The sequence below is a fragment of the Xyrauchen texanus genome, chromosome 29 (genome assembly GCF_025860055.1).
Source record: "Xyrauchen texanus isolate HMW12.3.18 chromosome 29, RBS_HiC_50CHRs, whole genome shotgun sequence".
Taxonomy (NCBI): Eukaryota; Metazoa; Chordata; class Actinopteri; order Cypriniformes; family Catostomidae; genus Xyrauchen; species Xyrauchen texanus.
The window spans coordinates 31,248,028-31,274,967 of record NC_068304.1 but is presented as its reverse complement, the minus strand read 5'-3'; the positions used below and the strand labels follow the sequence as shown (position 1 = coordinate 31,274,967).

Here is a 26,940-nt window from a genome sequence, read left to right as displayed (position 1 = left end):
GTGAAAATCAAAAATGTTAGAATGTAACTGTCTAATAAAACAAGTGTCTTTAAACAGAAGTCTCCTTCTGTATACAGCAAGTCGTGGTTTTGATACATATGTCAACTTACATGCTTAACCACTCAAAGTCCATTAATTTTCTGAGAAGAGTACACACATGAGGGTTGACTGTGTTGTTCCTCTTCTCTGAGACCTTTCCGCTTTTTTTGCCTCCAACCTTTGTTGTGGCTGTCTTGGTGCCAGTGGCTGGGTTGATTCCAACAAAACATCTGCACAAAAATCAGTCACAAAAAAACAAGCAGAAGCTTTAGGATAGTGTGCAAAATTGAATTAAACAAAAAATAATTTAAGTACCTCTTTACAATAAGCACTACTGCACAAATAATATATTAAGTAGTTAACATATACACTTATATTTAAATAAATGTTGTTACCTTTGAACAAATTCAAGAGTGCAGGATGCCTCTTCCTGATACACCAGGTTGAAGTTGTAATAAGATGAAAACAAAGCCGCAAATCCAGTCACAAAGTTGGAGTGTGAATTCACAACCACCCCACCCTCAATACTCAGCATCCAATGGGTCGCAGAGAGAATTTCACCTGTTAATAAATATTAGAATTTCTTTATTAAAAAAATATATAAACTAAAATACAACAGTCAAAGTTTATTAAATATTTTACAACAGATTTCAGAACATTGTACACTACCTAAGACAATCAGTCTGGGAGAGTCTGGAAGCGTCAAAAGTTTCTCCACATCAGCTGCTGTTGCAGATACCTACAAGAAATAATAAATGGAAAAAATTTAGATACTTAAAATGGATTTACATATATGAGATCAAAATACACCCCCACATAACACAATTTGTTTACACTACATATGACTTACATTGGTCTGAAGAATGAGTGCTTCAGGTTTCTCTTTGAAGTGTGATAGAAGCAGAAGGACTACGCATGGAATGAAAGAAGATGCTCCACTATCATCAAACTTCATAATTATGCGCTGTATCTCATCTGAATTAGTGCCTGCTGGCTTTTGTCGGAAGAACTGAAGGATCATCTTTCCCTTTTCTTCCATGGAGTTCTCAAGTTTTTCCAGAATGCTGATGTTTGTAAGTGATTTAAAGTGGTTATACAGTTCTTTTGGTGTGAAAAGATACGGCCAGTCATTTTTCAACTCAGCAATGGATGGTGGTGGACAGGCATTGATGGACTTCCGTTGGAGATAGTATGTTTCTTTCATTAACTGACTGAGATATCCTCTCTCTACTCCAGCTGGCCCCTCAGTACTATAGAGGTCCTTCATTTCTTTTTGTTTATCTTTAAGACTCTCCTCAGTTTCTTCAAGAGGACACTCAGGCTGCCATCTCACACAACCGTACTGGTCAGCAGCTCCTGGACCAATGTCTTCCACTGGTGAATTTGAGGTATTTTTCTGTTTCCTGCGTCTTGAAAATGAGCAGCCACGATTACATGCTCTACTCTTGTTTTTAGTTGAGTCAAAAGAGATCCATATCCAGTGCCAATCCTTCTGCCATCTCTCAGGACATCAGCAAAGCTTTGTGAAACTGTCTAATGATCTTCTTGGCGACAATCATGCACTGTGATTTTGATGGATTTAATTCTGTCAGTCTCATTTCATCAACAATGATTCTTACCATTTCTCTGCGATCTTTAGCTGTAGGGCGTTTTCCCAGTGCAATGGCTGTTTTAATACCAGAAGGCATCCTATTCCAGGGAACTTCAAAATTTTCAGGCCATACAGTTAAATCCACAGTTGTACTGGAACTGTCTGTGCTGGACATATTTGGTGTGCTTGAGGAACTAGACTTTGATACCACAACAGAGGATTCTCCATCATCAAAGAGTATGTTTGTGGATTCTAAAGGTGTTACTTTGACATAACTTGTTTGGTCTGAAAGAGAAAAAAAAATATTGTTATAGCCTGATACAGCTCAACATCCACAAACAATGAACATTGAATTAGTTCAACCAAAAATTATTTTCTCATTACTTGCCCATATATTGTCTCAAATGAAACTTACTTTCTCCAAAGGACATAAAGGCAGCATCAAGGTAATTCATATGACTCCAGTGGACAAGGAAGTGTAATCAAACTGCATATATAATTATGCCAAGGAAACTACTAATGTTGAGATTTATAGTGAAAAAAAAAATTACATTTTAATCTGTCTTCACTCAAAACTGATTATATTACTTCTGAAAACAGGGATTAAACTCCTCCAGTTGTATGGATTATCTTTATATTGCCTGCAAATCCTTTTAGGAGCTTGGAAGTGTTTGGCCACATTGACATGCGTTGTATGAACAAAAAACACATCTCCATCAAAATTTCTTTGTTAGTGTTCCACAAAAAAAAACAAAAGTTGTTTGAGTTTGAGACAGTATTAAAGGAGAGAAAATTTTTATTTTTTGGTGAGAAGTGCTTTTTATACAGTAGTGATCAGAAGACTGACCATGACATACCTTCTACATTCCACTCATTGAGGAGTCGACGGCACTGTATTGGCGTGATGTGATCAGGGAGATCCTCTTCTTTAATGAACTGCAGGTCAGATTTGGACTCAACTCCAATGCTCGCCAACTTGTTCAGGAGAGAAAGTAGTTTCTCCTCTGGTAGCCCAGGTAGGACTGCCAACACAGCATCTCGTACATCCTCCCCTAATGCTGACATGACTCTACAAATCTGGGAGAGAGTGATGAAAAATAAGCACTGGTAAGCCATTCATCTTGTACTGCACTAATGGATAATAATCAAGGAGATTCTCTTGCTTTACACACACAAAGTTTGACTCTTGAACTGTCTCTGTTAGACAATGGATGCCCATAGCTCCACAGCCAGCTGCCTCCTCACAACAAAGTAGACAGAATCATTAAAGTGAATTAAAATCAGCTTAATCTCACCCATGTGTAGACCATCTTCATCTTGTTTTAGTACAACATACATGTTTTTTTTGTACTTCGTACCTTTGTAAATGACTTAATTTGCAGCTACAGTAGAGTTATGAGTGAAATTAAATGCTGCAGTTGCTATCTTAATGCTTTCATTGTAGTCACCAATATAAAATGCATTTCCTCTTTCCACCTGAACTACAGGTGGAAAAAGAGTCCCAGCACTTAAGTATGATTGTAAGAGCTGATGTCTCTCTGCTAAAGTAGCACACAGGTTTTTAAAGTTGTGCAATTTTCTTGCACACTGTTTGAAGTATGTGTGCTTACTTTCAAATCTTAGAGTCCAAAGACGGATCAGAGGTCCAAATTGAATTATAAGCTCTGGATAGTGACAGAGGTAGTGGTGTTTTGGTTTAAGGGAAAACTCTGGGAACAACTCCACTCTAGACTGGATGTATTCTTCAATGAGGACACCCAAATAAGCAACCTGATCAACAGTAATAGCTGGTGAACACACATGCACAACTATTTCTCTCAGGAGCAAAATCAACTTCCATGCACTACTTTCGCTTGGGTTTTTTATCCTGTCTCCAACCAATAAAGGGAGGACCCTCAACAGGCACCAATTTTGGACTGCATGTCCACTCAACTTCCCACTATTTGGACAAAACTCAGGAGGTTTGTCATTTGCATCATTTCCTAGATAAGTAAACTGACTTATGCTTCTATTCAGTTCTTCAAACGTGAAATGTTTCTCTGTGTTTACCAAGTGGTTGATGCATAATGCTAAGTCACAGGAAACAATGCCCTCAAAAAGGTCATGACCTAGACATGGTGGGAGACCAGGTTGGCAGACATGAAAGTAAAGCAGTTGGTTGAATACCGAGTCAGATTTTATTCCACACACTGATTCTGTGTTGCTTTCTCTTAGGTTTTCAAGATGCTGCTGATATGACAGCTGTGTTCTTTTCGATCCAGCTGACAATGGACTAGACTCGAATGTTTGTCTATCTATGTCACAAAATCTACAAAAAAAAGTACTCCTGCTGAAGTTTTCCAGGAAGCCACCAATACTGTGTGACCCCAGATTGTCTCCTGCTATTGCGCACAGAGCCCCTTTAATAACTTTACCATCCTTCAGTGCAATGCCACTCTCCTCTAGGTCTTTAAGGTCATTAATCAATTGATTAAATACTATTTCCTGTCCAAAATGCTTAAAATCGTGTTCCTTGCAGAGAAGAACAAGCTGCATGTGATCAATATTGGACCTGTTGTATGGCAAAATATCACCAAGTGTTAAATATACTGCCAAAATCTTGCGTTTCTTTCGCCCAGATCCTAAAGGATTTACAACCTCAAATGCATCTTGATAGAGAATTAAGGCTATAGATGATTTGTCTGTTTTAAATAAGGCACTATTAGCAATATTATGTCCATCCCAAATGTCCTCAAACACATCATTGGTTGGTAGGCGAGAATGTGATAATTCATATTGCTTTTTGAAAGCCTCTGATTCAAAAAGGGCATTAAGATATTCCTTTATAGGCACGTACTGTGCAAAGCATTCTTTTCCTGTGTCATTAGAACCTAAATACATTGGCACTGGTTCGACATAATTAAAGCAGTTTTTAAAGACTGTCTTGCGACACTGATCTGTACGCAAGACAGAATTGCCTGCCTTAAGTATATCGTTCTTTTTGAGTTCCTCAATTATATGTATTATTGTGTCACTAGACATCCCAAGTTCAGACAATCTGCCCTTGAGTTTTAAGAAGACATATGACTGGGCCAGATCATGAATTCCTTGGACTTCCTCAATGATGGTCTGAATTACAGATGAAGGTAAAAGAATCTTTGCTTGCAGTTTTAAATAAAACAAAGTCAAATTCTTCAGAAAAAGATCTTCATCTACACTTTCAAGGACCTCATCTGGCTCAGGCCCCTCACTCTCATCTAGAGATGTACAGGGTTGACACTCATGTTGAGATAGGTTTGCAAAAACTGCTTCATGTAGACACTCAGGTGGACTGTTTTTGTGTGTTCTTGAGATATGAGATGCAAATGTGGATTTAACACTAAATGTCCTCTCACAGCTCTTAAAAGGGCATTGTATTTCCCTGCCCTCATCTATATGGCCCTTTAAATGCCTAATTAAGTCCTTCAGACTTGTACATGTGAAATTACAATATTCAGTCTGGCACATCAATGTTGTGTCTGTTTGGTCAAATCGGAAACCTCTATGAGATCTATGATACCCCTTATGATCTCTATATAGATGAGACTTGAATGCGGAAATTTTTTGTAAAAGCACGGGAACAGTCAGGTACACCACAGGTGAAGGAACAGTTTGGAACATTACTGTGTACTTTCATATGCTGAGTAAAACCTAGAAACTCATGCTGACACAATTTACAGTGATACATTTCTCATTTCTATTTAGGTTATAATTATAGTAAGAGAACGATAATTAACATATGGGAACTTTGAGCAGTACAATTTTTTTTATCGCAAATATTTTGACTGCCAGTTATTTCGAAAGATACATTCATCAATCGCATCAAATTGGTTCACGTCCAACGTAGTTATGACCCAGGCCTCTGTTAAACACCCCTTTTACATGCCCTCAGCAAGAAATTTAAACTGGCAAAATAAACGAGAAAATCGCAGCATCCAACCATGTTAACATCTTATTTTCAAAAAATTTCGTCACACAGACTGACTGCAAGTACGTATTTACCATGTAGTTTTGTCTCACAAGCACTTCAGTCGAAATGTCGAGTTCGTCAAACAGCTCTAAAATACTTTCTCTACAGCAAAGGCGAATTGCAGCATTCATCCATGTTAAAATTACAGGAACAACTTTTTTTGTCGATGTTTTCACCTTTTAGTTCAGGGTCGTCTCACCACCTGCAGTTCAGCCGTTATAGCGTCCCTTTCGCTCTCAAGCTGTCTCGCGCCTGAAACAAGAAACTTAAAGTTAACGACACATTCCTACCAAACGTAACGTTTCGAAAAACATTGGAATCAAAGACTTTTACATCCCACTAAATGTCGCGATGACACGCTTTTATGTATTAATACATACATTTCATGTATTGCAAGAATACAATTCGATAAAATTAATTACAACGGACATTATGGGCTAATGTTATGAATTGTTTCTCTTCGAAATATCAATCGCTTATACCACATTAAATGAAATAAATATAATAGAGTAGTGTAATTTAATATTTATGGACATCATTTAAGTGAACTTACCAAAAATTGTGAGTAATTCCTCTTCTGCTCCAGTCCACCAGATTTAAAACCTAAATGCAACCCGCGCAATCCCTTAATGCCACATCACAATAAATTACTGTGGAATCGGATGAGCTACAGTGACAACATCACCTACCTGCAAATTTATTTACAGCTGACATGGAAATATACTGTAAACCACTGTAATACTTTGTTTGACCCACAATGCATTGCAAACTACAGCAAAAACATGTAAAATGTTAAAACAGTAAGTTTCTGTATAATTTTGCTGTAGAAACTACAGCAATTTGTTACAGTGTACTTCTCTCCCATTTAATTGGGTGTTTGTAACTTAGTCAGTCTAATTTTTGCAGTCATAGTCCTGCCAGTTTCATTTTTAGTTCATAGTTTTTTGTATGCATGTGCAAGATATTAATATTAGTGCTTGAATGATCCTAAATCTCATCTTCAGTGAGTTACAGATATGTCACCTCGTTAATTCAATCACAGCTCTATTTTCAACATCCAAAATCATTATTTTTTCTGGATTGCCTTGATGACCCAAGCAGTTACTAATGCTCCACTAGATCATTGAACAAAACATTATGTAGTGTTCCACTATGATTAATCAAAATGTGGTTGGGGATGGGCAGAGGTTAAAACATCCAAGCAGATTAGAAGCATTTAGCATGTGATCATTCTGTGTTATTAGTCAGAGCAGTGGGTGAACTCATTTTGTGTGTGTGTTTTTTCTTCTTCTTTGGGATCAGGGATGATGTACAGTAGATTGTACACTGAGGGGGGAATTTACTAAGAATGAAATGCAACCCTGAGCCTTCTGCATTGTTTTTGCATTTGATGCATTAAAGCAATTATGTAAATCGTGAAGGAAAAAGGCCCCCAAAAGACCCCAGTGCTGAATGCAAGCTGCATGGCGCAATTATCAATCTTGCAGGCCGGTTTTGGGTGCTCGATTGTGGAAGATGAAGCAGACTACCACAATCTGGAATACTTGACTAGGAATTTATTGCTCCACCATTGCAATGAACTGGCTCTTAAAAATGCAAAAGTATACTCAACTATAACACTCTTTTCGATTGTTTGATAATCATTTGATTAATTACTGCTGCCATTATCAATAGAAAATGTATAACCATCACTTTTAAACAATATTTTAGCTTATTGCTTAATAGCACAATGCTACTTGCGAAAAAAATTTAATTGCAAAATTGGTCAAGTTTGCACTGAAAAGAATGGCAATTCAGTCTTTTTTAGGGGAAAATAATTTAGAACAGAGGTATTACTGTAGTTATATTACAAAGCTAAACTTAAAATTATTTGGTATAAGCAGGTGAAAGTCTGTTTTGGTACTGCTCAAAAGGAGTTTCCAGTCTTTAGTTCTTTAGTGCTGATGTTTATCAAAGTATCCATCACTCAACTTTGCTCTGGGGGGAAGCTGACTGAAGGATTAGTATGTGCATCTTTTATCCCCCCATTTCATTCAGGAGTTTGGCAACAGGGCTGTGGTATTTTTCTGGCCAGAGTTTGATCTCAGAAATCTGGCACAGCCCAGTGCCTGAATTATAACAGGTTGTGTGCTTGGCTCTTGGGTCAATAGAGACAGGGTTCCATCACCCACTCACCTATTCTACAATGTGCCTTAAAGAAAATGTAATGCTTCCAATCCGAACGCTCCGATGAGGTCACAGTGGAAATGACATTCGTCTGATTTCTGAGGTAATTTTTTTATACTGGTGCATTGTTTGGTGTCTTTTTTACCTTTTACACAATGTCCCTTATTTCCAATAAATACAATACAGATATCCAGCCATATGTGCTGCAATCAGTCCTTGATTCCTACTATTTCTGTATAAAGAAAAGATATCCAAGGCCTCTTATTTTTTCTTGATGTGTCTAATTATACCTGTGACTTTTAAGCATTTTGACATTAGGCCTTGCATCACAGTTGAGGGTCTGTTTGCTGTTTGTGATCTGAGAATGTCACTCAGGCAAGGTGGTTTATGTGGCATGTCCTGACCACATAAACCACATAAACCACCATAAAACACGTCTCTTCTTGTCTTTCAGATTGAAAGGAACATGTTGCAGCCTAAAGGATGTTTGTATTAATGCAGGTTCTTTAAGGAAGAAACAGCTTTGAGACACTGAGTGCTTTAGTTGCTGCCAGAACACAATGGGAACTTTGTTTAAAGCATGTTACTCAGAAGTGGAGGATTTTAGCAATGAGCAATGGCATACAAAACATGTTGTTTTGATTTATTGTCTTGTGTATTGCTATGGGGAAATGGAAGAGAGCTAAAGTGGAAAACATATTTACATGTCCTGCTTTTTAGGATTAAATGCAAGGATTTTAATGATTCTTGCTCTTTTGTGTTCTTTTTGTGTTGTTATGGTAGACAAGATACATACAGGTGAAAAAAAGAGGATAATTTCCATACAAACGGCTGAATTGCACTTTATTCCACTATTATGTAATGGAGCACAACCTTTATACATGTAAGAAGTATTCTACAACATGCAGTTTAAAAAAAATTAAAATACATGTTTTAGCATTACCTGTCTTTAGTGTAAGCCATTTTTATACTTTATTGTAAACTAATTGCATATTATAACTAAATAGATTTAATATATGTAACATAATGATGTGCCACAGCTATTATAAAAAAAGTTGTGCTGTAAATATATTTATTATGACTGAAATGGACATTGAGAACAGTTTAATGCAATAATAGTATATATTTTTGAAGAATCATACTGTGGCAAACATTGAAGGCAGAAGTTCCAGCTAAACAAAGAAATTAGACCAAGAATAATAATGTTTGTTCAAATAAATGAGCAAGAACAGTTTATTTAGTTAGGACTATTTGTTTGAGTGTGAACTGGTCAGTAGAAGCAGGGATGGATTATGACTTGCAAAGGCCCTGGGTGATGGGTGGGGGTGGGATGGACAAAGCACATGTTTAATTTTTTCAGGCAACACAAAGTGTAGTTCCAAAAGTTTACTGTGATAAACCTTTATGCCTTTGCATTTACAGAATTATCAGAAATTAACCGGTTATAACCGATTACCAGCATTAAAAAAATTATGTTTTCACTCCAGAACAAAAATCAATCCCTTTGTTATGGTTTTCGGTTACGTTCTGCAAAAAAATGTGTTTGTTTTTGTTTTTCTTTCCATGAACCATTTTAGTCCCTTGTCAAAAATACATTAATCAAAATGCTAGCATAAGTTTAGTATAATGTTAAGATAGTCCATGTGGGAAAAAGTTTGTGTTATAGCTTAAAACACCAAACGCAATAATATTTAATGTTGTCTTTACTCTAATACCATTGACATAGAATGACCTGTGTCCTCTGTCTGGTTGTTCTGGGAGGCTTGACTATCTAGGAAATTAAATGTGAAATTGCTATCTCTGCATTTAATGGCAACTTAATAGAAGTAATTTCACACCACAAGTAAGCCAGAGATGACTGATAAAGTACAATTAAATGATGTAACTCAGTGTGTGTGTGTGTGTGTGTGTGTGTGTGTGTGTGTGTGTGTGTGTGTGTGTGTGTGTGTGTGTGTCTTTGTCTCCCTCAGATCTATACAAATATTCACTACCCTGCATTAGAAGACAAATTAGCCTCCCTATTTTGTCCTCTAATTTACCGAACACAGTTTCATTAAAATGCTGGACTGAGTTTCAAAGTGGCCGAACATCTGGTAATGGAGTGGTAGGATGCAATCTGCTCTGATTCTATGCAGTTCAGTTAAACTACTGTAATTTCTGCTCTTGAACTGCACAGAACTTCTCAAAGAGGGAGTTTTACCTAATTAATTGCTCCACACTGCCATAAAGTGTGTGACCAGATTAAAGTAGTAGTTCATCCAAAAATTTTAATTGTCTCATTTTTACTCACGCTCATGTTGCTCCAAACCTGTATGACTTTCTTTCATCTCCTGACCACAAAAGGATATTTTTGGGACCATTCCATTTTTATGACACTCTTGGGTGCTTTTTAACCTTCAAAGTGAGTCACTATCAACTGCTACTGTATGGAATTCAGTGATTGCGACATTCTTTAAGAACCTTTTTCCATCCAATGAAAGTGAACTGGGACTGAGGCTGTCATTTCCTAAACATTCTGCCTTACAGTACAGCATTTCTGAGTTTGATGGAAAAAAGGAAATCTTGCGGTTTTGGAACAACATGATGATGAGTAAAATATGACAGAATTTTCATTTGTAAACAGCAGAATTACTTTGCCATCCAGCATTGTACACTCATTGCCATTGTGTCATTACCCCCTCTCAAAACAGATCTTTTATCAACAACCTTTAAATCAAAATTATGTTTATTCACCACCCTCATCAATCTAAGGAACTTTTAGCCAAAGCATGGACAGTGACCTCATACAATTTTAAAAACATGCCTAAAAGGTCTTTGAACAGGGCCTCTTAATCTCCACGATAAAGAGTCCAAGTTCATGCCATTCTCGAGACTGAAACCAACAAACTGAAGCCTTTCTAAAGTTGTTTCAGTGGGAGTTTCATTGCATCAAAAGTTACATCTTTTTTTTTTTTTTCATTTATGTTTGTTTGTGTGCGTATATGTACATATATATTCCTGAGTGTTTCTGAAGTATTTTCTGTAGTAGTATTAGAGATCAGCCAATTTTTCAAGTGAATGCTGGCATAAAATGACAAGAGTGAGTTCAAAAAGAGGTTATAAAAACCCATATCATTAAAAACTGATTGAAATGGATACAAAAGAGCTTTTCATTACAGTTATAAGGGCATTAAGAAGAATCCAAGCAGTTCCAAAAGTCTTTTATTATTCTGGATGTTCTTTATAGAAATGCTCCTCTTTGATTAGTGGCCTAAACATATCACTGACACATTCATCTTCTCTATCTGCTGTGTTTAGGAGTCATGTTGACAGGAGTCGTTAAGTTACCCATAAGATGTAGTTTCCCAGAAGGTCTCCACATGGTATGGTGCTGAATCACCAGGTTCAGTTTACTGGACTTCCTTCCACGCTCACCATAAAAAAACAAAAAACAAAAGGCCTCTATTGCCTTTCTCAGGCACCAGCTATCAATCCATCCATCTATCTGAAATTACTCTTAATTTAGGGAGGTAAAACATTTTCTCACATAGATTGCGGTCCATTCAAGGTTATGGTTCAGATACGGGCTAGTGTTTCACACTGATTTACAGTGATCAGATCAAGATCAATAAAAACCTTCCAAAACAAATGGCCTATTCTGAATGAAGCTTGTTCAGCATTAAAGCCTGCAACATAATGCAGCCCTCAACCACTTTAGGTGACCTAGAGACTATTTCTTCAGTTGTCTGTATCATTTAATGATTAATGTAACCAGTGTTGATGCAGTGAAAGGCTTGAGCATTGCTCACGTGGGGGAACTGGTGCTCCTTTTGGCTGTCTGACATGTGAATTAAAACCAGATGAGAGACACATTTGGGTTTTTTCTCTCTAAGCTCAAGCAAAAAATAAAAAAGTGTAGAGTTTATTCCAAAACAAGTGAGGTATCTACATAGGGAGCATTTTAAATGGATCTTTTCATTTCCAAAAATGACAAATCTGTTATCATTAATTCACCTTAAAGTTGTTGTTCCAAACCCATATGACTTTCTTTCTTCCATGGAGAATGTTTGTTATATACAAATTTCATTTTCGTTCTACTTTTTTGTTGACACTGACTGCTTACTGTACTATACAAGAATGTCAGTTTTGTCTAGCTGAATGCTGCTGTGTATCACAATGAGCTTTTTAGATACCGATTTCAACCGTAGGTAAAAGTTTATTGGGAATAGTCAATACTGTACAATACTGTAGTACACAGAGAAAGGAAATGCACATTTGTATGTATACAGTACATATATTTTTTGTAGCAATGTGTTACATTTAAACAGAAAATTTACATTTGCATATCCATTTTTACACATTTCTTACATGTAAAGTCATATATAGTGGAAGATACATGTATGTCTGAAAGATTCTGAAAATGTATTTGATAATTCTGCATGTGATGGCTCATACAATGAAAGAATGTTTTGAAGTTGTGAAGAGAATGACAATTTTTCTGAGAATCAACTCATCAGTTTTGATCAGCAAGCCATGTGCAATTAGTTATTATGCAAATTGTAGACAATTGCAATTACTCTTTTTGCACACATGAACACAATTTGCTTAAATGAATAAGAACTTCAAATCTAGTGTGAAAAAGAAACTAATTGTTCAGAGATTTAAAAATTATTCTCATTCGAGAATTGAGCCAAAGCGATTGCGAAAAACTGTAACAACACCTATGATATATATATATATATATATATATATATATATATATATATATATATATATATATATATATATATGAAAATAATGATAATGCAGGAAAACTATAAAGAGAGCAAAGACAGAAGCATGGGTTAATTCGGGGGAGGGAGGCTTCAAGCCTGTGATGTAGGGCAGCCACAGGGAGGAATGCTTCTGCCAAAGAATGAGAGAAAAGAGAGGGGAAAAGAGGAAAAGGCAGAGGAGGAGACAGGGTGGAAAGGGGGAGGGAATAGAAGCCTGTGTGTAATGATGTGTACTTGTGTGTACGAATGTGTGTCTGTTACATGGCTTTGGTTCAGTCTGTTGAATGAGTGGGCCTTGTATAGCAGTATTCCGGCTGCCTTCTCTCCCCTAGATCCACATGTCAGAATAGAATGTGTGTGTGTGTGTGTGTGCGTGTGTCTCTCTCTGCATGTGTTTGCGGGAGACAGCTGACCACCAGCCACTACTCGCAACTAACTGCTGGAGAAATAACACACATCATTGGTAATTCTAAATCTTAGAAAGATAGTTTTTTCCTGTGCAATGAGTGGAATGACACTGTGGAGAGCTTATTGCTTGCTTCTACTGGTATCCCTGATAGCTCTGCAGGGAAATGCCCACCCACAGTGCCTGGACTACAAGCCTCCCTTCCAGCCCCCAGCGCCCCTGGTCTTCTGCAAGGAGTATGCCAAATTCGGTTGCTGTGACTTAGACAGGGATAACCAAATATCCCGGCGCTTTTATCAGATAATGGATTACTTTGATCATTCTGGATACATGGCCTGTGGGAAGTATATCCGCAGCATTCTTTGCCAGGTGAGTCGCAGGTCAGTTTTTTCTGTCAATAAATAGCAGCAAATATCTATTTATATTGACTAAGTCCAGAAATGAACAAATTAATTTAGTTTAATAGTAATTTGCATTAAATATGTGGATTGGTTTAATTGCATGATGTAATCACTGAAATGGTTGTATTATATAATTCACACGGCTTGTAAACACTTAATACGTCAGAGTTTACAGTAGGGAGGAGGCTCCATAATTGAGTCAGTTACTTCATTTTTGTTTTGTTTTTTTGTTTTGGAAGTCTACATGATTTCTAAATTAGCAGAAAGTTATTTCTGGGCATGGTGACCCCAGTTTAAATGTTACTACCTATGTTATTTTAGTGTGAACACCAACACATGATAATCGCAAAGTTATCACAAATAGTGTAAAACACACAGTTATTATGTGTTTATAATGATATTTGTGCTGTATTAATTTCTCTTGTATAAAAACAAACACAAAAATATATGCAGACTGTCTATAAAGAGAGTTTTGGGACACATAAAACATTATGTCAGACCATGAAATGTCAGTTAACTTTGAGTAATCTCAGACTTTTGCCTACTGTTCCATTTTTGGACCAACTAAAACAAATGACTAAATGATGTACAGTAATTTCCTCTGAGGAAAAATAAAACCCCTCACATTACTATACTTTGGGTTGTTGGGATAAAATTGTAATATGTTACCATACAGTGTTGAGATTGCACTAGGCCTGTGATTAGCAAAGGTAACACCTGATTCATGTGGCTGCTTAGTGGGAAAGTTGAGCTCAATGAATGCCTTTGTTGGGACTTTTATCCCAGACGCAGGGAGCTGCTTGTGTTCTATCTCCAACCAGCAGAGAAGCAAAATATACACTTCCCCTCTAACTAGTCAGAGGATATATCATATTCCTGTGTAAAGATGGTGCCAGTAAAGATATTTGATAATGAAAGAGAGACAGAGAAGAATAGACAAGATGCATATTTTTCACAACATGTTCACAAATCGACATGTTGCCTTCGAAAGTTCACATACCCTGAAGTCAACCTCATTCAGACGAATTACTGACAAGGGCCATCTCCCATTTCAAACATAAACACAATTCCTTCTGGTGCTACTGATTCACATTCTGACACAGGTTCTGGTCCCATGGAAGCCAGGAAGTCATCACGTTCACAGAAACATTGGTGAATGCGATTCAGAGCTTGCATATTTGCAAAACATTGCATACTCCACTGATAGTTGGGTTTAGGGTTTGGGGGTACAGTTAATCAAATAAGTATCCCTGTTGCCTATGATACATAATTTATAACTATTCACTAAAAACAATGCAGGAATCACTCTGTAGACATTTATACCCAGAAAACTGGACCTTACACATGCCCATAGGTTCAACAACACTTCCAGCTTTGGCCACAAGTGGACAGAGTTTGGAATTTCGGTAAATACAGACCGTTTTCAGCTGCAGAACTTTTGACCTTCTATCATTGAATTTGCATTGTGATCAGTCTGATTTATCCAGAGTACTAAACTAGTATTTGTGAATACTGGAATTTTGTATCAAAAAGTCAAAAGATAATGCAGCAATGAGTGATCACAAATGATCAGATATGGCTTGTCCTTGGTGCAAATTGTTGTGTTTGGAAAGACCATTCTTGAGGTTTTGTCAGATTACAATGTTATTACAGAACAAACCAGAAACAGTATTTATAAATGTTTGTGTTTCACTAGGCCTTTCCTGCTAAAGAGGGTTCAAATAATGTCTCTTTCCAGCTCCTGTTTCTTGTATATCATTGCAACACAAAATAGCTTAAAGGCAAAGCTGTAACCTTGTAATTGCCTAATGAGTAACGCTCACAAACATGCAAGCTAATGGAATTTGAGGTACAGTCAAGAGGAACAAATTGTGTTGATGAGTGATCAAACACTGGGACCATCTGTTTCAGAATGAAATCTATGTTGAGTTTGATGAGATCAGAGATTCTGATGTCCTGTGGAGTCATTAACCATATAAAAGTGAAAAATGAATGAGAAGACAATGATTGGGCAGGTGCTCCAATAAAACATACTGAAGAACAATAGGGTCATGGGTATAGGGCAAAAATATACGGTGCATCTGAAGAAAAGAGTGCAGCAATTGGTACTTTTTCTAGACTTTTGGCGTTTGTGAAGTGTACTCTGAAGTGTTGAAGTGAAGGGCAGATTAAATATGTTTAGATTGTCATTGTGAAACCTCAACTCTTCTTATGTGAAACCCAAGAATAATAAAAGAAAAGGAAAAGTACATTGACAGCTTCTATTAGACTTCTGAGGAGCCTGAACAGCACCCCTTTATCTGAACAGACTAATCACACTGTGAATTCAGCGACAGTAGATTTAAAAGTGCAGTTACTTTTTCCTCATTAAAAACGTTTAACTTCTAAAGACATGTATTGTAATTTTGCAATATATGTAGGAAATCATGACCACTCACAATAAAATGAAGACTCCAGGCTTATCAGTACCAAATAAAAGCTGTTTCAACATGGAGAAGGTTTGCACATGGCGGCTGCCAAGTTAGAATCACATAACCAGTCGAATACTACTCGCTTAATCTCAGTAACTGTCCTGTTATTTGACACTTTCACTGATTGATTAAAGTAATCAGGGCTGACTGTGAATACTACATTTCTACAATTGCATCTGAAACTGAAAATTATTGATTTTAAATTATGCTGCATCCAAGCGGCTAGGTGTCAGTGTAAGTCCAAAATGACAAAGACAAAATTTACTGAGTGCACCTTTAAAGTTCTAACTGAAATTGGGAGAAGGATATAGCTGCAAGCATTGCTTCAAAAAGGGCTGGGAGCTCTGAACTGCCATAAAAGATAATAGGGAGCCCCTTACCTAACCCTTTCCCTAACCTTAACTGTGAGTGGAAATGCCCCTTTTGGAGTAGGCACAACCCGCAACCGGTACATTCGGTAGCAACATGTCAACTTATCATGTGATTGTGTTGATCTAAAATAACAGGACATACTCTCTATGATACCCTGACCAACTCATAGACCTATGAATGTTTTTTTTTTTAATTGAGCCTGAGAACTACAATAAACGTTTGCAAGTGTCAAAAGCCCTTGGTCATTCACCCTAGGCACACCAAGACTCTGATCTATCAGGATATTACATAACCCTGTAAGTTGTTTAGAAAATGCTGGACTCATTTATACCACATATCCCCTCCAGTCAGTTCATATTTAGCTTGAATCACAATTAAACATAATTAGAAAGACTTAGAAAACATTATTCATTCACGTCTTGACTATATTACCAAAACTGTGATGTTTTACAAGCAGACACCCCAGATGTTAGATCCAAATCACTTTAGGTCGATTATAGTAATCTCAGATGATTTAAAATCCATAGTTGGCAGAGATTTTGCCAAGGTTAGCCCAGTCCTCTAATGGGTGGGGTGTTGTGGCTAAGACTTATTGAGGGTTTGGTTGGTCCAATATATCCACGAGCTACTGTATTTATAGCTCAAACGAATCATCACCCGCTGCTGAATTAAATCGTGGGATCCCGACTGAGAGGACGTGCAGAGTGCCACGTTTGCCAGACTATGGGGAGGAGACAAACAAAAAGGCTTACACAGCAAACTGAATTATGCTTTAGCTGAATTGACTAGTTGAGCAATTATAGTATTAACTTGAAAGTGAAGTGGAGGTTTATTGATTATAGTAACAAGTCAGTGTTCATATTAAAGGGTAACTTTACTTTTACTTCACAAAGCTTAATTTTTTACTTAAAGTCCTGAAATAATCTTGATCTGTCTGAGAAACTGTTCCAATGACAAGCTGCACTATGGAACTGTGTGCTGACTAGCAACATCTGTGGATGAAAAAACTACATTGTAAAACTACAAACAATTTGTGGAAGAACACATCTGCCTGGATGAATCTCATGATTTGAGCTTACACGTACATTGCCTGTGTGAGATCATGACTGGGAGATATTCAGAGCTGAGGTCATTCATTCTATTTTCATGTTTCTCTGTATTTCTCTGTAGTGCTCTGTAGCGCCGGCCAGAGGGCAACAGTTCAGCATTATAACATAATAACATAATAACTGAACTGAGCACTGTATTTTTTCCAGCCGGAACATGTGACAGCCGGTGCTTTTTTCTGTGTTAACGACATAAGCCTGCGATCTCATGTCAAATCTGACCAGACAGCTCAAAATACAAATAATTTGTGTAGGCTTTCTGTAGTGAATCGAGTGAATCGATGTAGTATTTTTATGGCCTTAATCAATAATGGAATTTTGTTAAAAAAAGTAAACTTTTTTCCTAAGCAACTACTGCAACACTGCATTCAAAGTGTACATTGTATCAATATGTGTGTGTGTGTGTACCCTGGGCATCAAACCCATGACCATGGCATTGCTTGAGGTATGTTATACCAATTGAGCTACAGGAACTCAACAGTTGAGGTACAGGAATAGTTCACCCAAAAATGAAAATTCTGTTATCATTTGCACACTCTCATGTCATCCATACCCATATGACTGTCTTTCTTATGCAGCCGTACTGAAGAATTTCCTCCATTGACATCCATTCAAAAAGAATGGCAACTTGTCTCCTTTCTGGTGTCCCACCACATTGTACTTCTTTTTTTTTTCTTTGCTTATCTTGAAGGCAATATTGAGTAAATCTCCATTCTGTTCTCCATGTTTCAGGAATGCTCACCATATTCAGCTCACCTGTATGATGCCGAAGATGCCAACACTCCAATGCGGGAGCTTCCAGGTCTTTGTGGCAACTACTGTAGTGATTATTGGTTCCATTGCCGTTATACTCTCAGTCTTCTGACCAATATCAATGAAATGCATGCTATTGAGAAAGACCAAACTAAGTTCTGCAAATATCTAGAGCTGAAGGATCCAGAGTATTGTTACCCAAATGTCCTCTCCAACGATGAGCTCAACGCAAACCTGGGCGATGTTCAGGCAGATCCACAAGGCTGCATACATTTATGCCTGGAAGAAGTCGCGAATAGTCTTCGCAATCCTGTCGCGATGGTTCATGCGAATGATGGCACTCACCGTTTCTTTGTCGCAGAGCAGCTGGGTTATGTGTGGACCTACCTGCCGAATGGCTCTAGAATCGACAGGCCTTTCCTGAATCTGACCAAGGCTGTTCTAACATCACCTTGGGCAGGGGATGAGCGAGGGTTCCTCTGCATTGCCCTGCACCCTCGTTTCACAGAGGTAAAAAAGGCCTATGTCTACTACTCTGTGTCTGTGAAGAAGCAGGAGAAGATTCGGATCAGTGAGTTCACCCTATCTGATGCAGATATGAACATGCTAGATCACTCCTCAGAAAGGTGAGGAGAGAGGACAGCTAGTCATAAAAATGGGTAGGTTAGGGTGATGTGAGGGTTGCCCATAAAATAGTGGACAATATGTCCCAATAAAATATGGGATGCTAATTAGAGACAGCTGGTAATCCTAGTTAAAGGAATAGTTCACCCAAAAATGAAAATTGTCTCATCATTTACACACTTGTATGCCATTCCAGATGTGTATTACTGAAATCAAATGAAAGTTATTTTTTGGTCTTTTGGTCCATGCAATGCAAGTGAATGGGTGCCAAATATTTGAAGCTCCAAAAATCAGATAAGTTAGAATAAAAGTAATCCATAATACTCCAGTGGTTAAATCGATATCTTCTGAAGTGATATGATAGGTGTGGGTGAGAATAAGATCAATATTTAAGTACTTTTTATTCTAAATTCCTTTCACGTTCTTTTACTTGTGTTTTTGGTGATTTACATTCTTCACACATATCACCCCTGGGCAAGGAGTAGAATTTCTAGCAACAAGAACATTCTAGTGACATATTTCTAGCAAAAAATGACCTGTTTCTCACCCACACCTATTACAGAGCTGAAATATTTTTATAAAAATCATAATTTGTGTTCTACAGAAGAAAGAAAGTTAAACACTTTTGGGATGTCATAAGGGTAAATGATGAGATCATTTTCATTTCTGGATGAACTTTATTATATTAAGAACTAACATTTTCAAATGTTAACAGTGAGAATTTAGAATTTTCAAACTTTATGTAAAATTGTTCAGAAATGTATTTGCAAATAGTTGTTTGTAAGATTGAACTTTCTCTATAGATTAATGATTCTGACATGTAGAGATACTATCTTTGCCAATTTTGGTTCACAGGACACTTTTAGAAGTTCACGAGCCTGCATCAAACCACAATGGAGGTCAGCTACTGTTTGGGTTAGATGACTATCTGTACATATTCATAGGAGATGGTGGCAAAGCAGGAGACCCTTTTGGAAAGTTTGGAAATTCCCAAAACAAGTAAATAATCCTTAAACTTTTTATCAACCTTTATATTACACACTTGCATTAGCATGTTGCTGCTGAGAACATGAATGTACTCAGAATACAATGTGGCATTTCTAATATTTATGTGTAATTTCAGAATCGTGGCATGAGTACAAGGTTCAGTGATAGGGTCATACCCAGAGATCGAAACATAATCACAGAGAACAAAATAATCATGAGACTGGCAAAAAAATTGGTTTTTGTTCAAGACAATGGTCTGTGGATAAACATAATATGCTCATGTTAAAAGATCTGATGCTAAAAAATTTAGGCTCTTTAGCTCATTAGTCAAATACCTTAGGCAAATGGTGTGAAAAGGGCAATGTTTTGAGTGGTAGAAAATGATACCATCAACTCATATTGTCCTTAAAGAGTGAGCATATGCTTTTTGAAAAGTATTAAGCATATCATAACAATAGCCATTTAGTGTTTACATTAGGTTTAGCCTTGTAGATGAAGATCTACTAAGATCTAGTAGAAGCTGGTGCCAAGGAGGTCTATTATACCAGGAGAGAGCATTCCCATTCGTTTCAATGGCAGTTGATCGCTGGTGCATGCCAAAGTGTAAAATATCTTTTTATTTTCATAAGCATAATAGCCTAATGTGACTTTGGCATTTAGACTCTGGCAGTTTGGCAAACATTTGCCCCAGTGGAGTAATGTATATTCTGCCAGACAGACACAGCCTCAAAATATTAGCCTTGGCTCTGCCACCCTCTATTCCCCAGATTTTGCAGTGCCTGGTGAACCTAAAAAATGGCACAATGCCACTCAAACAGCACAGCAAGCCTTTCATTTTTATAGTGAGACATGTCGTACCCACAGGAGTCAGACTGTGGGCTTGGAAGTCAGTGACTAACAGAGAATTAGCTGGATTGTCCCTCGGCTGTAATATGGAGACTCCTTGTTGAATGCGGAGGTCCAGACTCATCACAGTATTAAGATGTTACTGATGGCTTTCTACCCCGACATGATTGGAAAGCTCAGTTTTAGAGGGAGAGTTCCCCCAAAAACGAAAATGTTCCATCGTTTATTCACTCTCATGTTGCAAACCCATAGGCCTTGATTTCTTCAGTGGAACACAAAAAAGGATGTTAAGCAGAATATTGGCATAAGTCACCAACATACTTTTTGCCTAACATTCTTTTGTGTGTTCCACTGAAGAAAGAAATTCATAGTGTTTTGAACATTATGGGGGTGAGTAAATGATGACAGAATTTACACTTTTTCTTCACACTGACAAATGTAATGAATCGTATGTTTTTAATTATAATAGACAGTAATGTATGGGGAAGAAAGTCATTGTACTAATCATATATTTAATTGAATTAAGTATGTTTAAGTATATTTTATATTTCATAGCTTATAGTTGAAATATTTATTTGCACATATTAGGTCTACACTATTTCTGAAGTTTTTATAATTAAAGACAATGAAATAAGTTTTGTTTGGTTATTTGTTTGTAGAGGTTCTTTTTATAAGGACAGATCGAACTAAGCATCCATTCTTTTTACGGGTGAAAATGAGCATGGGGCCTCTTCACAGATAGTTCAAGCCCATGCCAATGTAAATATTGACATAGGGCATTGTGGGCTATGAGAAGGCTAGCGTGACTCTAGAAAGCATGTGGAGAAAGAAAGAAAGAAAGAAAGAAAGAAAGACACAAACTATAGTCTCCTGAAGCCTATCTCGATGGTCTCAGTGTCAAATGATTCAAAATGTTCTAATGCCATTCCAATGCTATTTATATCTTCTACATGGTTTTCAAATCAAATGTGTTTCTTGCTAAAAAAAAACTTTTTTTAAAAGTTTAAAAAAGCTTTAATGCCAAAACAAACACTGTTATATTTTAACAGATCCACTCTCCTTGGCAAGGTTTTGCGAATTGACGTTGACAACAATGACTATGGTGCCCCCTACAGTATCCCACCAGACAATCCTTTTGTAGGAGAGAAGGACACAAAGCCAGAAATCTATGCCTATGGTGTGAGGAACATGTGGAGATGTTCCATCGACAGAGGCGACCCAATCAGTGGCCAGGGACAGGGGAGAATGTTCTGTGGGGATGTTGGACAGAATAAATATGAGGAAGTGGACCTCATCGAAAAAGGAGGGAACTTTGGATGGAGGGCAAAAGAGGGGTTCTCTTGTTACGACAACAAACTATGCTCCAACTCTTCACTCAGTAAGCATGCTTGTCAATTTGGACCTTTTTGGAGATAACCACTATTTTATACTGCTTCCTCTCCCAACTGTTGTTAGGTTTGTTTCTAGCTGGGTTTTTGAGAGGTATTTGAGGGTAAATACAGTGGCTCAAAAAAGTATTTGGAGTATTTGGGTGATTTCATTTAATGAAATAACTAAATATCTAATAAATAGATAAATGATGACCTTTTCACAAAATGTATTTCACTTTTCTTATCAATGCTTGCAGTTACTTTTAAACAAACTGACCAAAGGTCATTTTCATTTCTGCTGAAGCTCTGTCCAAGCAGAGTTACCACAGGTGTAGTTCATCACATTAAAGCAATAGTTAACCCAAAAATTTAAATGATCTCATTATTTACTCACCCCTATGCCATCCCAGATGTGTATGCCTTTCTTTCATCTGCTGAACAAAGACTTTTAGAAGAATATATATACCATATACTTTGGAACCTAACAAACTTTTAAATTTTTTTTTTTACACTTGACACTTGGTATACTTTTTGGGGCCAATGTATCTTCATCCATTTATCCAAACTTTTCCCTGAACAGACTTGTTTTCCTTTTTTATTTAGATGATATTCCTCCAATTTTTGCTTATCCGCATAAAATTGGCAAGTCTGTAACTGGCGGCTATATCTACAGAGGCTGCCAGATGCCCAATCTTAATGGTCTGTACATATTTGGGGATTTTATGAGTGGGTATGTTTGTTTTCTATTTTATGCTAAAAAAAATTAAAGACTCTTACCTCACACATTATAGTGGAATATAATCAGGGTTGGGGAGTAATGGAATACATGTAACAGGATTACATGTTTTAAAATACAAAATATTAGTAACTGTATTCCACTACACTTACAATAATTACCTATATTGGACCAATAATTGGTCATTAGAATACATTACTGAAAAGATTACTTTGCATTTTATTTTCATTTATTTCATTTAATATATAGTCATTTCAGATGGAAAACATTTAAACATATAAATGTGATCCAAAGTGCATTTGAACAGCGGTGAAACACTTTCTTATGATGTGTTACATTCATACGATCAGACAGAAAAGTTTGAAGTAAGTTTGGAGCAGAATTTAAAGTGTAAATTGTCAGATTTATGTTAAGTTAAAATGCAATTTCTAGCCATTTTACATACACACGTTACCAGGCACGGTCATATTTTTTTATAAAGAAAGTTCTCGTTGGATCAGAATTTCTTTTGTCTAGTAAGATCTTTGATATTAGGACAAAAATCATATTCTTGATAACAATTTTTTTATTGTTTTCCAGTAAAAATATCTAAAAATCTTTAATACAAGATTAATTAGATTTATCTTGTTTTAGAAACAACAATGCAAAAGATATTTTTAAGAGTTTATATAGTTTTTATAGTTTATATAATTCTCATAAGTTTATTTATAGTCAAAACAAGTGATAAAATCTACCAGTGCTGAAGAAGTAATCCAAAGTATTTAGAATATGTTACTGGCCTTGAGTAATCTAACAAAATATGTTACAAATTACATTTTACAGCATGTATTCTGTAATCTGTAGTGGAATGCATTTCAAAAGTAACCACCCAACCCTGAATATAATAAATGATAAACAAGAATATCAATACACAATTACTTTCACATAATTAGTGATTTATTGTAGTAGCTTTATATTATGAACCGATTCAATCACATAACCTTTCCTTCCTATGCATCCTAGGCGACTGATGTCACTAAGGGAGAACCCTGACACAGGAAAATGGACCTATAAGGAGATTTGTATGGGCAGTGACAAAACTTGCAGTTTCCCTAAACTTATAAACAGCTACTATAAATATATAATATCTTTTGGTGAAGATGAGGCAGGTAACTTTGAGGAATAGCTCAGTGTGTTTGAATGCTTTTTTTTCTTCAGTGTTTCATTCATATTCAAACATTTTTAGACGCATCTATATATCAAAACAAAATATCTCTACATACTTCAATGTGACATTCTTACAGAGATCACTATCATCACTGTACCCTGTGTTATAGGAGAGCTCTACTTCCTTGCAACAGGAGCAGCCAGCGCAACAGCCAGAGCTGGAGTGATATATAAAATAGTGGATCCATCAAGGTACACATACAACATCACACACTATAATGCTACAGGCTTTAGTCTAGAGAGATGATTCAGGTCTGTGGGGCCTCACATTTTTTACACCCAAAAATGAAAATTCTCTCATCATTTACTCACCCTCATGATATCCCAGGTGTGTGTGACTTTCTTTCTTCACCAGAACACATTTGAAGAAAATTCTAAAAATATTTTCGCTTAGTAGATCCTTAAAATGCAAGCAGATGGTGATTCGACATTTGAAGCTCCAAAAAGAACAGACAGTCAGCATTAACGTCGTTCATACGACTCCAGCTGTAAAATGTATGCCTTTTAAAGTGACAGACTTTTGGTGCAAAAAAATATAAATATTTAAGTAATTTTATAGCTACATCATGCTTCCAGTCACACACCAGGGATATCATGAGGGTGAGTACATTTTCATTTTTGGGTGAAGTATCCCTTTAAAAAACACTGTAATTACAGTCAGTATACAAATCATAAATCATTATGATTTGTATACTGACATACAGTATGATGGTAAAGGAAAAGTTTCAGTCTGAAATATGACAGGAATGCAGATTGCAGTGTGCTAATGTAAAATGGCTTTTTATTTGTTTTAAAATGTGGAAGTGTAGCATGTTTAACCTCAGCGATGGATGTGAGACCACAGCAAATATTATATTTGCGAATCCATTTGCTCTAATAGCGAAAGAAAAACTCTGCTATTTGGTGTCCACAACTTTCCAAAAGTGGAGAAAAAATAGAGAATGGGGGATTATGGCAGTCAAAAGAGAGAAAGTAACCACATTTACTGTGACTTCCTTACCAGATGTAGCAGAAACCCCATAGCAACAGTGTTAACTACTTTTTATTTTATGCTAGTGTAATATAACACAAAATATATAACGTTATAAATTTACATGAGCAAATTTAGACTATAAAGTTATAAAGCTATATTTACACTGCTAAATGAGGTGGAAATGCATCATCACAGTCTCTTAAAACAGTCAAGTTCTATGAAATACAAAAGGAGAATTTTTGTAGAAGCTTCACACAGCACTTTTTCATACAACAGGAGTTCATAGTGACCACATCCATCAAGCTCCAAGATAGGCCAAAAACAGCATAAAAGCACTATAAAAGTCCAAACAACTTTATATTCCAAATCTTTTGAAATAACACAATAGCTTTGAGAGAGGAAGTGACTGAAGTTAAATCAAATCGTTTGCTGCTGCATTCAGATAAATACAAATAAAAATGAATATAGCATTGAGTTGTATGGACTGTTTTAATGGTACATTTTTGGTGTCCTTTTTGGAGTTTGACAGATGCGGGGACATTTTAAGAAAACCTCCTAAAAAATGATTCTTTGTATTTCATGGACAAAATAACAACTTACAAGTTTGGAGCAACCTGAGAGTGAGGATATAATGACAGAAGTGTTGCTTTAAGTCTAGATGGTTTCAAATGTTGAGTTGCTAAAAATGGTTTGAGAATGTGCCTGACATTTTTAATGCAATTTACATGGTTTACTGTTATGCTGTAGGGTGTAAGGTGTGTTTTTACTTATGATTTCAACACCTGTGAAATAAGAGCTGATCATTTTATTTTCTAATTAGGAGGGCCCCTCCAGGCAAGTGCAGCTACAAGCCCACTCCAATCAACATAAAGGGCAAACTGATTCATTTTAACCCTAAGGAAGGTAAAGACACAGTGAATACACCTTATTCCTATTGAATGCATGAGTTATTACTTTTGTTGAGAATTACTTTGTCAATGTGTTTATATTCTGCTTCAATTTTAGGATACTAATTTATCTGTTTGACATCCTTTCACAGAGTTTGTGATTAACAAAAAAACAGCACCCCCAACAACTGCCCTGCCCAAGTCAAAACCAACCAAATCCAGTACAACCATGACTCCCCGACCTCGAGTTCCACAAACAACTTGCAGAGTGCCTCCTGCGACCACAGTCCGAGCATCTACACCACAGCGACGTACCCTTCACAGTACCCCGAGGCCCAGGCCTCCCTCTTTGACTACTCCAAGGCCTGAATACTGGATGCTTACACCCAAGCCCACTGCAAAGACCCAAAGAGGCAGGCCTGGTAAACGAGGCCGAGGCAAGCCCAGGGGGAAAGGAAACCGGAAAGGTAAGTCTCGTGCCGGAACGGTGAGGCTGGTCAGTGCTGATGGCCGAAAAGACCGTGGCCGAGTGGAGATCTTTGTGCGTGGCGAATGGGGCACAGTGTGTGATGACTTGTTTAATATGAAGGCTGCAGCTGTAGTCTGCAAGCAGCTCGGATATCCTTTGGCCATCCGGGTGGCTAAGAGATCAGAGCTTGGTGCAGGAGGCATTGGGATTAGCATCTTACTGGACGATGTGGAGTGTGAAGGGACAGAACGGACTCTGCTACACTGCAAACATGCCAAAATTGGGAAAAATAACTGTTCTCATGAAGAGGATGTTGGGGTGTTTTGCGGCCATTATGAAAACACTATGGTGTTAAAGAGAATGATTTGATGTTATTATTGCTGGTTATTATTATACAGCCCATTCCATCTTACAACTGTTGTTTAAAGGAAAGCAAAATAATTTATTCTCATTTAAAAGGTTAGTTCATGCTAAATAAAATGGGAAATTATGTCATCATAATTCACTCTAATGTGGTTCCAAACCCATATGACTTAATTTCTTTGGTGGAAGAAAGAAGGAGATGTTAGGCAGAATGTCAGCCTCAGTCACCATTTACTTTCATTGTATAGAATAAAGATGCAATGAAAGTGAATGGTGACTGAGACTAACATTTTGCCTAAAATCTCCTTTAGGGTTTCATGGAGGAAAGAAACTCATATGGGATTGAAACAACATGAGGGTGAGTAAAGGATTACAGATTTTCATTTTGAGGTGAACTATCCCTTTTATAAGATTATGAAAAACTTGACTATG

General features: G+C 36.9%; 1 protein-coding gene and 1 pseudogene across 1 annotated transcript; one reads left to right on the top strand and one right to left on the bottom strand.

Moving 5' to 3' along the window:
* Window positions 1–106: 106 nt before the first annotated feature.
* Window positions 107–2,695, bottom strand: LOC127623052 (uncharacterized; annotated as a pseudogene).
* A 9,967-nt stretch (window positions 2,696–12,662) lies between these two features.
* Window positions 12,663–26,695, top strand: LOC127623051 (HHIP-like protein 1). The gene is made up of 10 exons (XM_052097256.1): window positions 12,663–12,727; window positions 13,019–13,313; window positions 18,027–18,673; window positions 19,527–19,670; window positions 21,554–21,882; window positions 22,478–22,604; window positions 23,613–23,758; window positions 23,927–24,008; window positions 25,610–25,692; window positions 25,829–26,695. Exons 1-10 carry the CDS (start codon window positions 12,663–12,665, stop codon window positions 26,512–26,514), a joined length of 2,604 nt encoding a protein of 867 aa, XP_051953216.1. The 3' UTR covers window positions 26,515–26,695.
* Window positions 26,696–26,940: the final 245 nt, after the last annotated feature.

Excerpts from the sequence above, each read along its gene's own strand:
- LOC127623051 (XM_052097256.1), top strand. The coding sequence starts at position 12,663 with ATGCTTCTGCCAAAGAATGAGAGAAAAGAGAGGGGAAAAGAGGAAAAG. Across the intron at positions 12,728-13,018 it reads AAGGCAGAGGAGGAGACAGG|AAAGATAGTTTTTTCCTGTG; the intron begins GTGGAAAGGGGG and ends TCTAAATCTTAG. Across the intron at positions 23,759-23,926 it reads TTTTGGTGAAGATGAGGCAG|GAGAGCTCTACTTCCTTGCA; the intron begins GTAACTTTGAGG and ends CCTGTGTTATAG.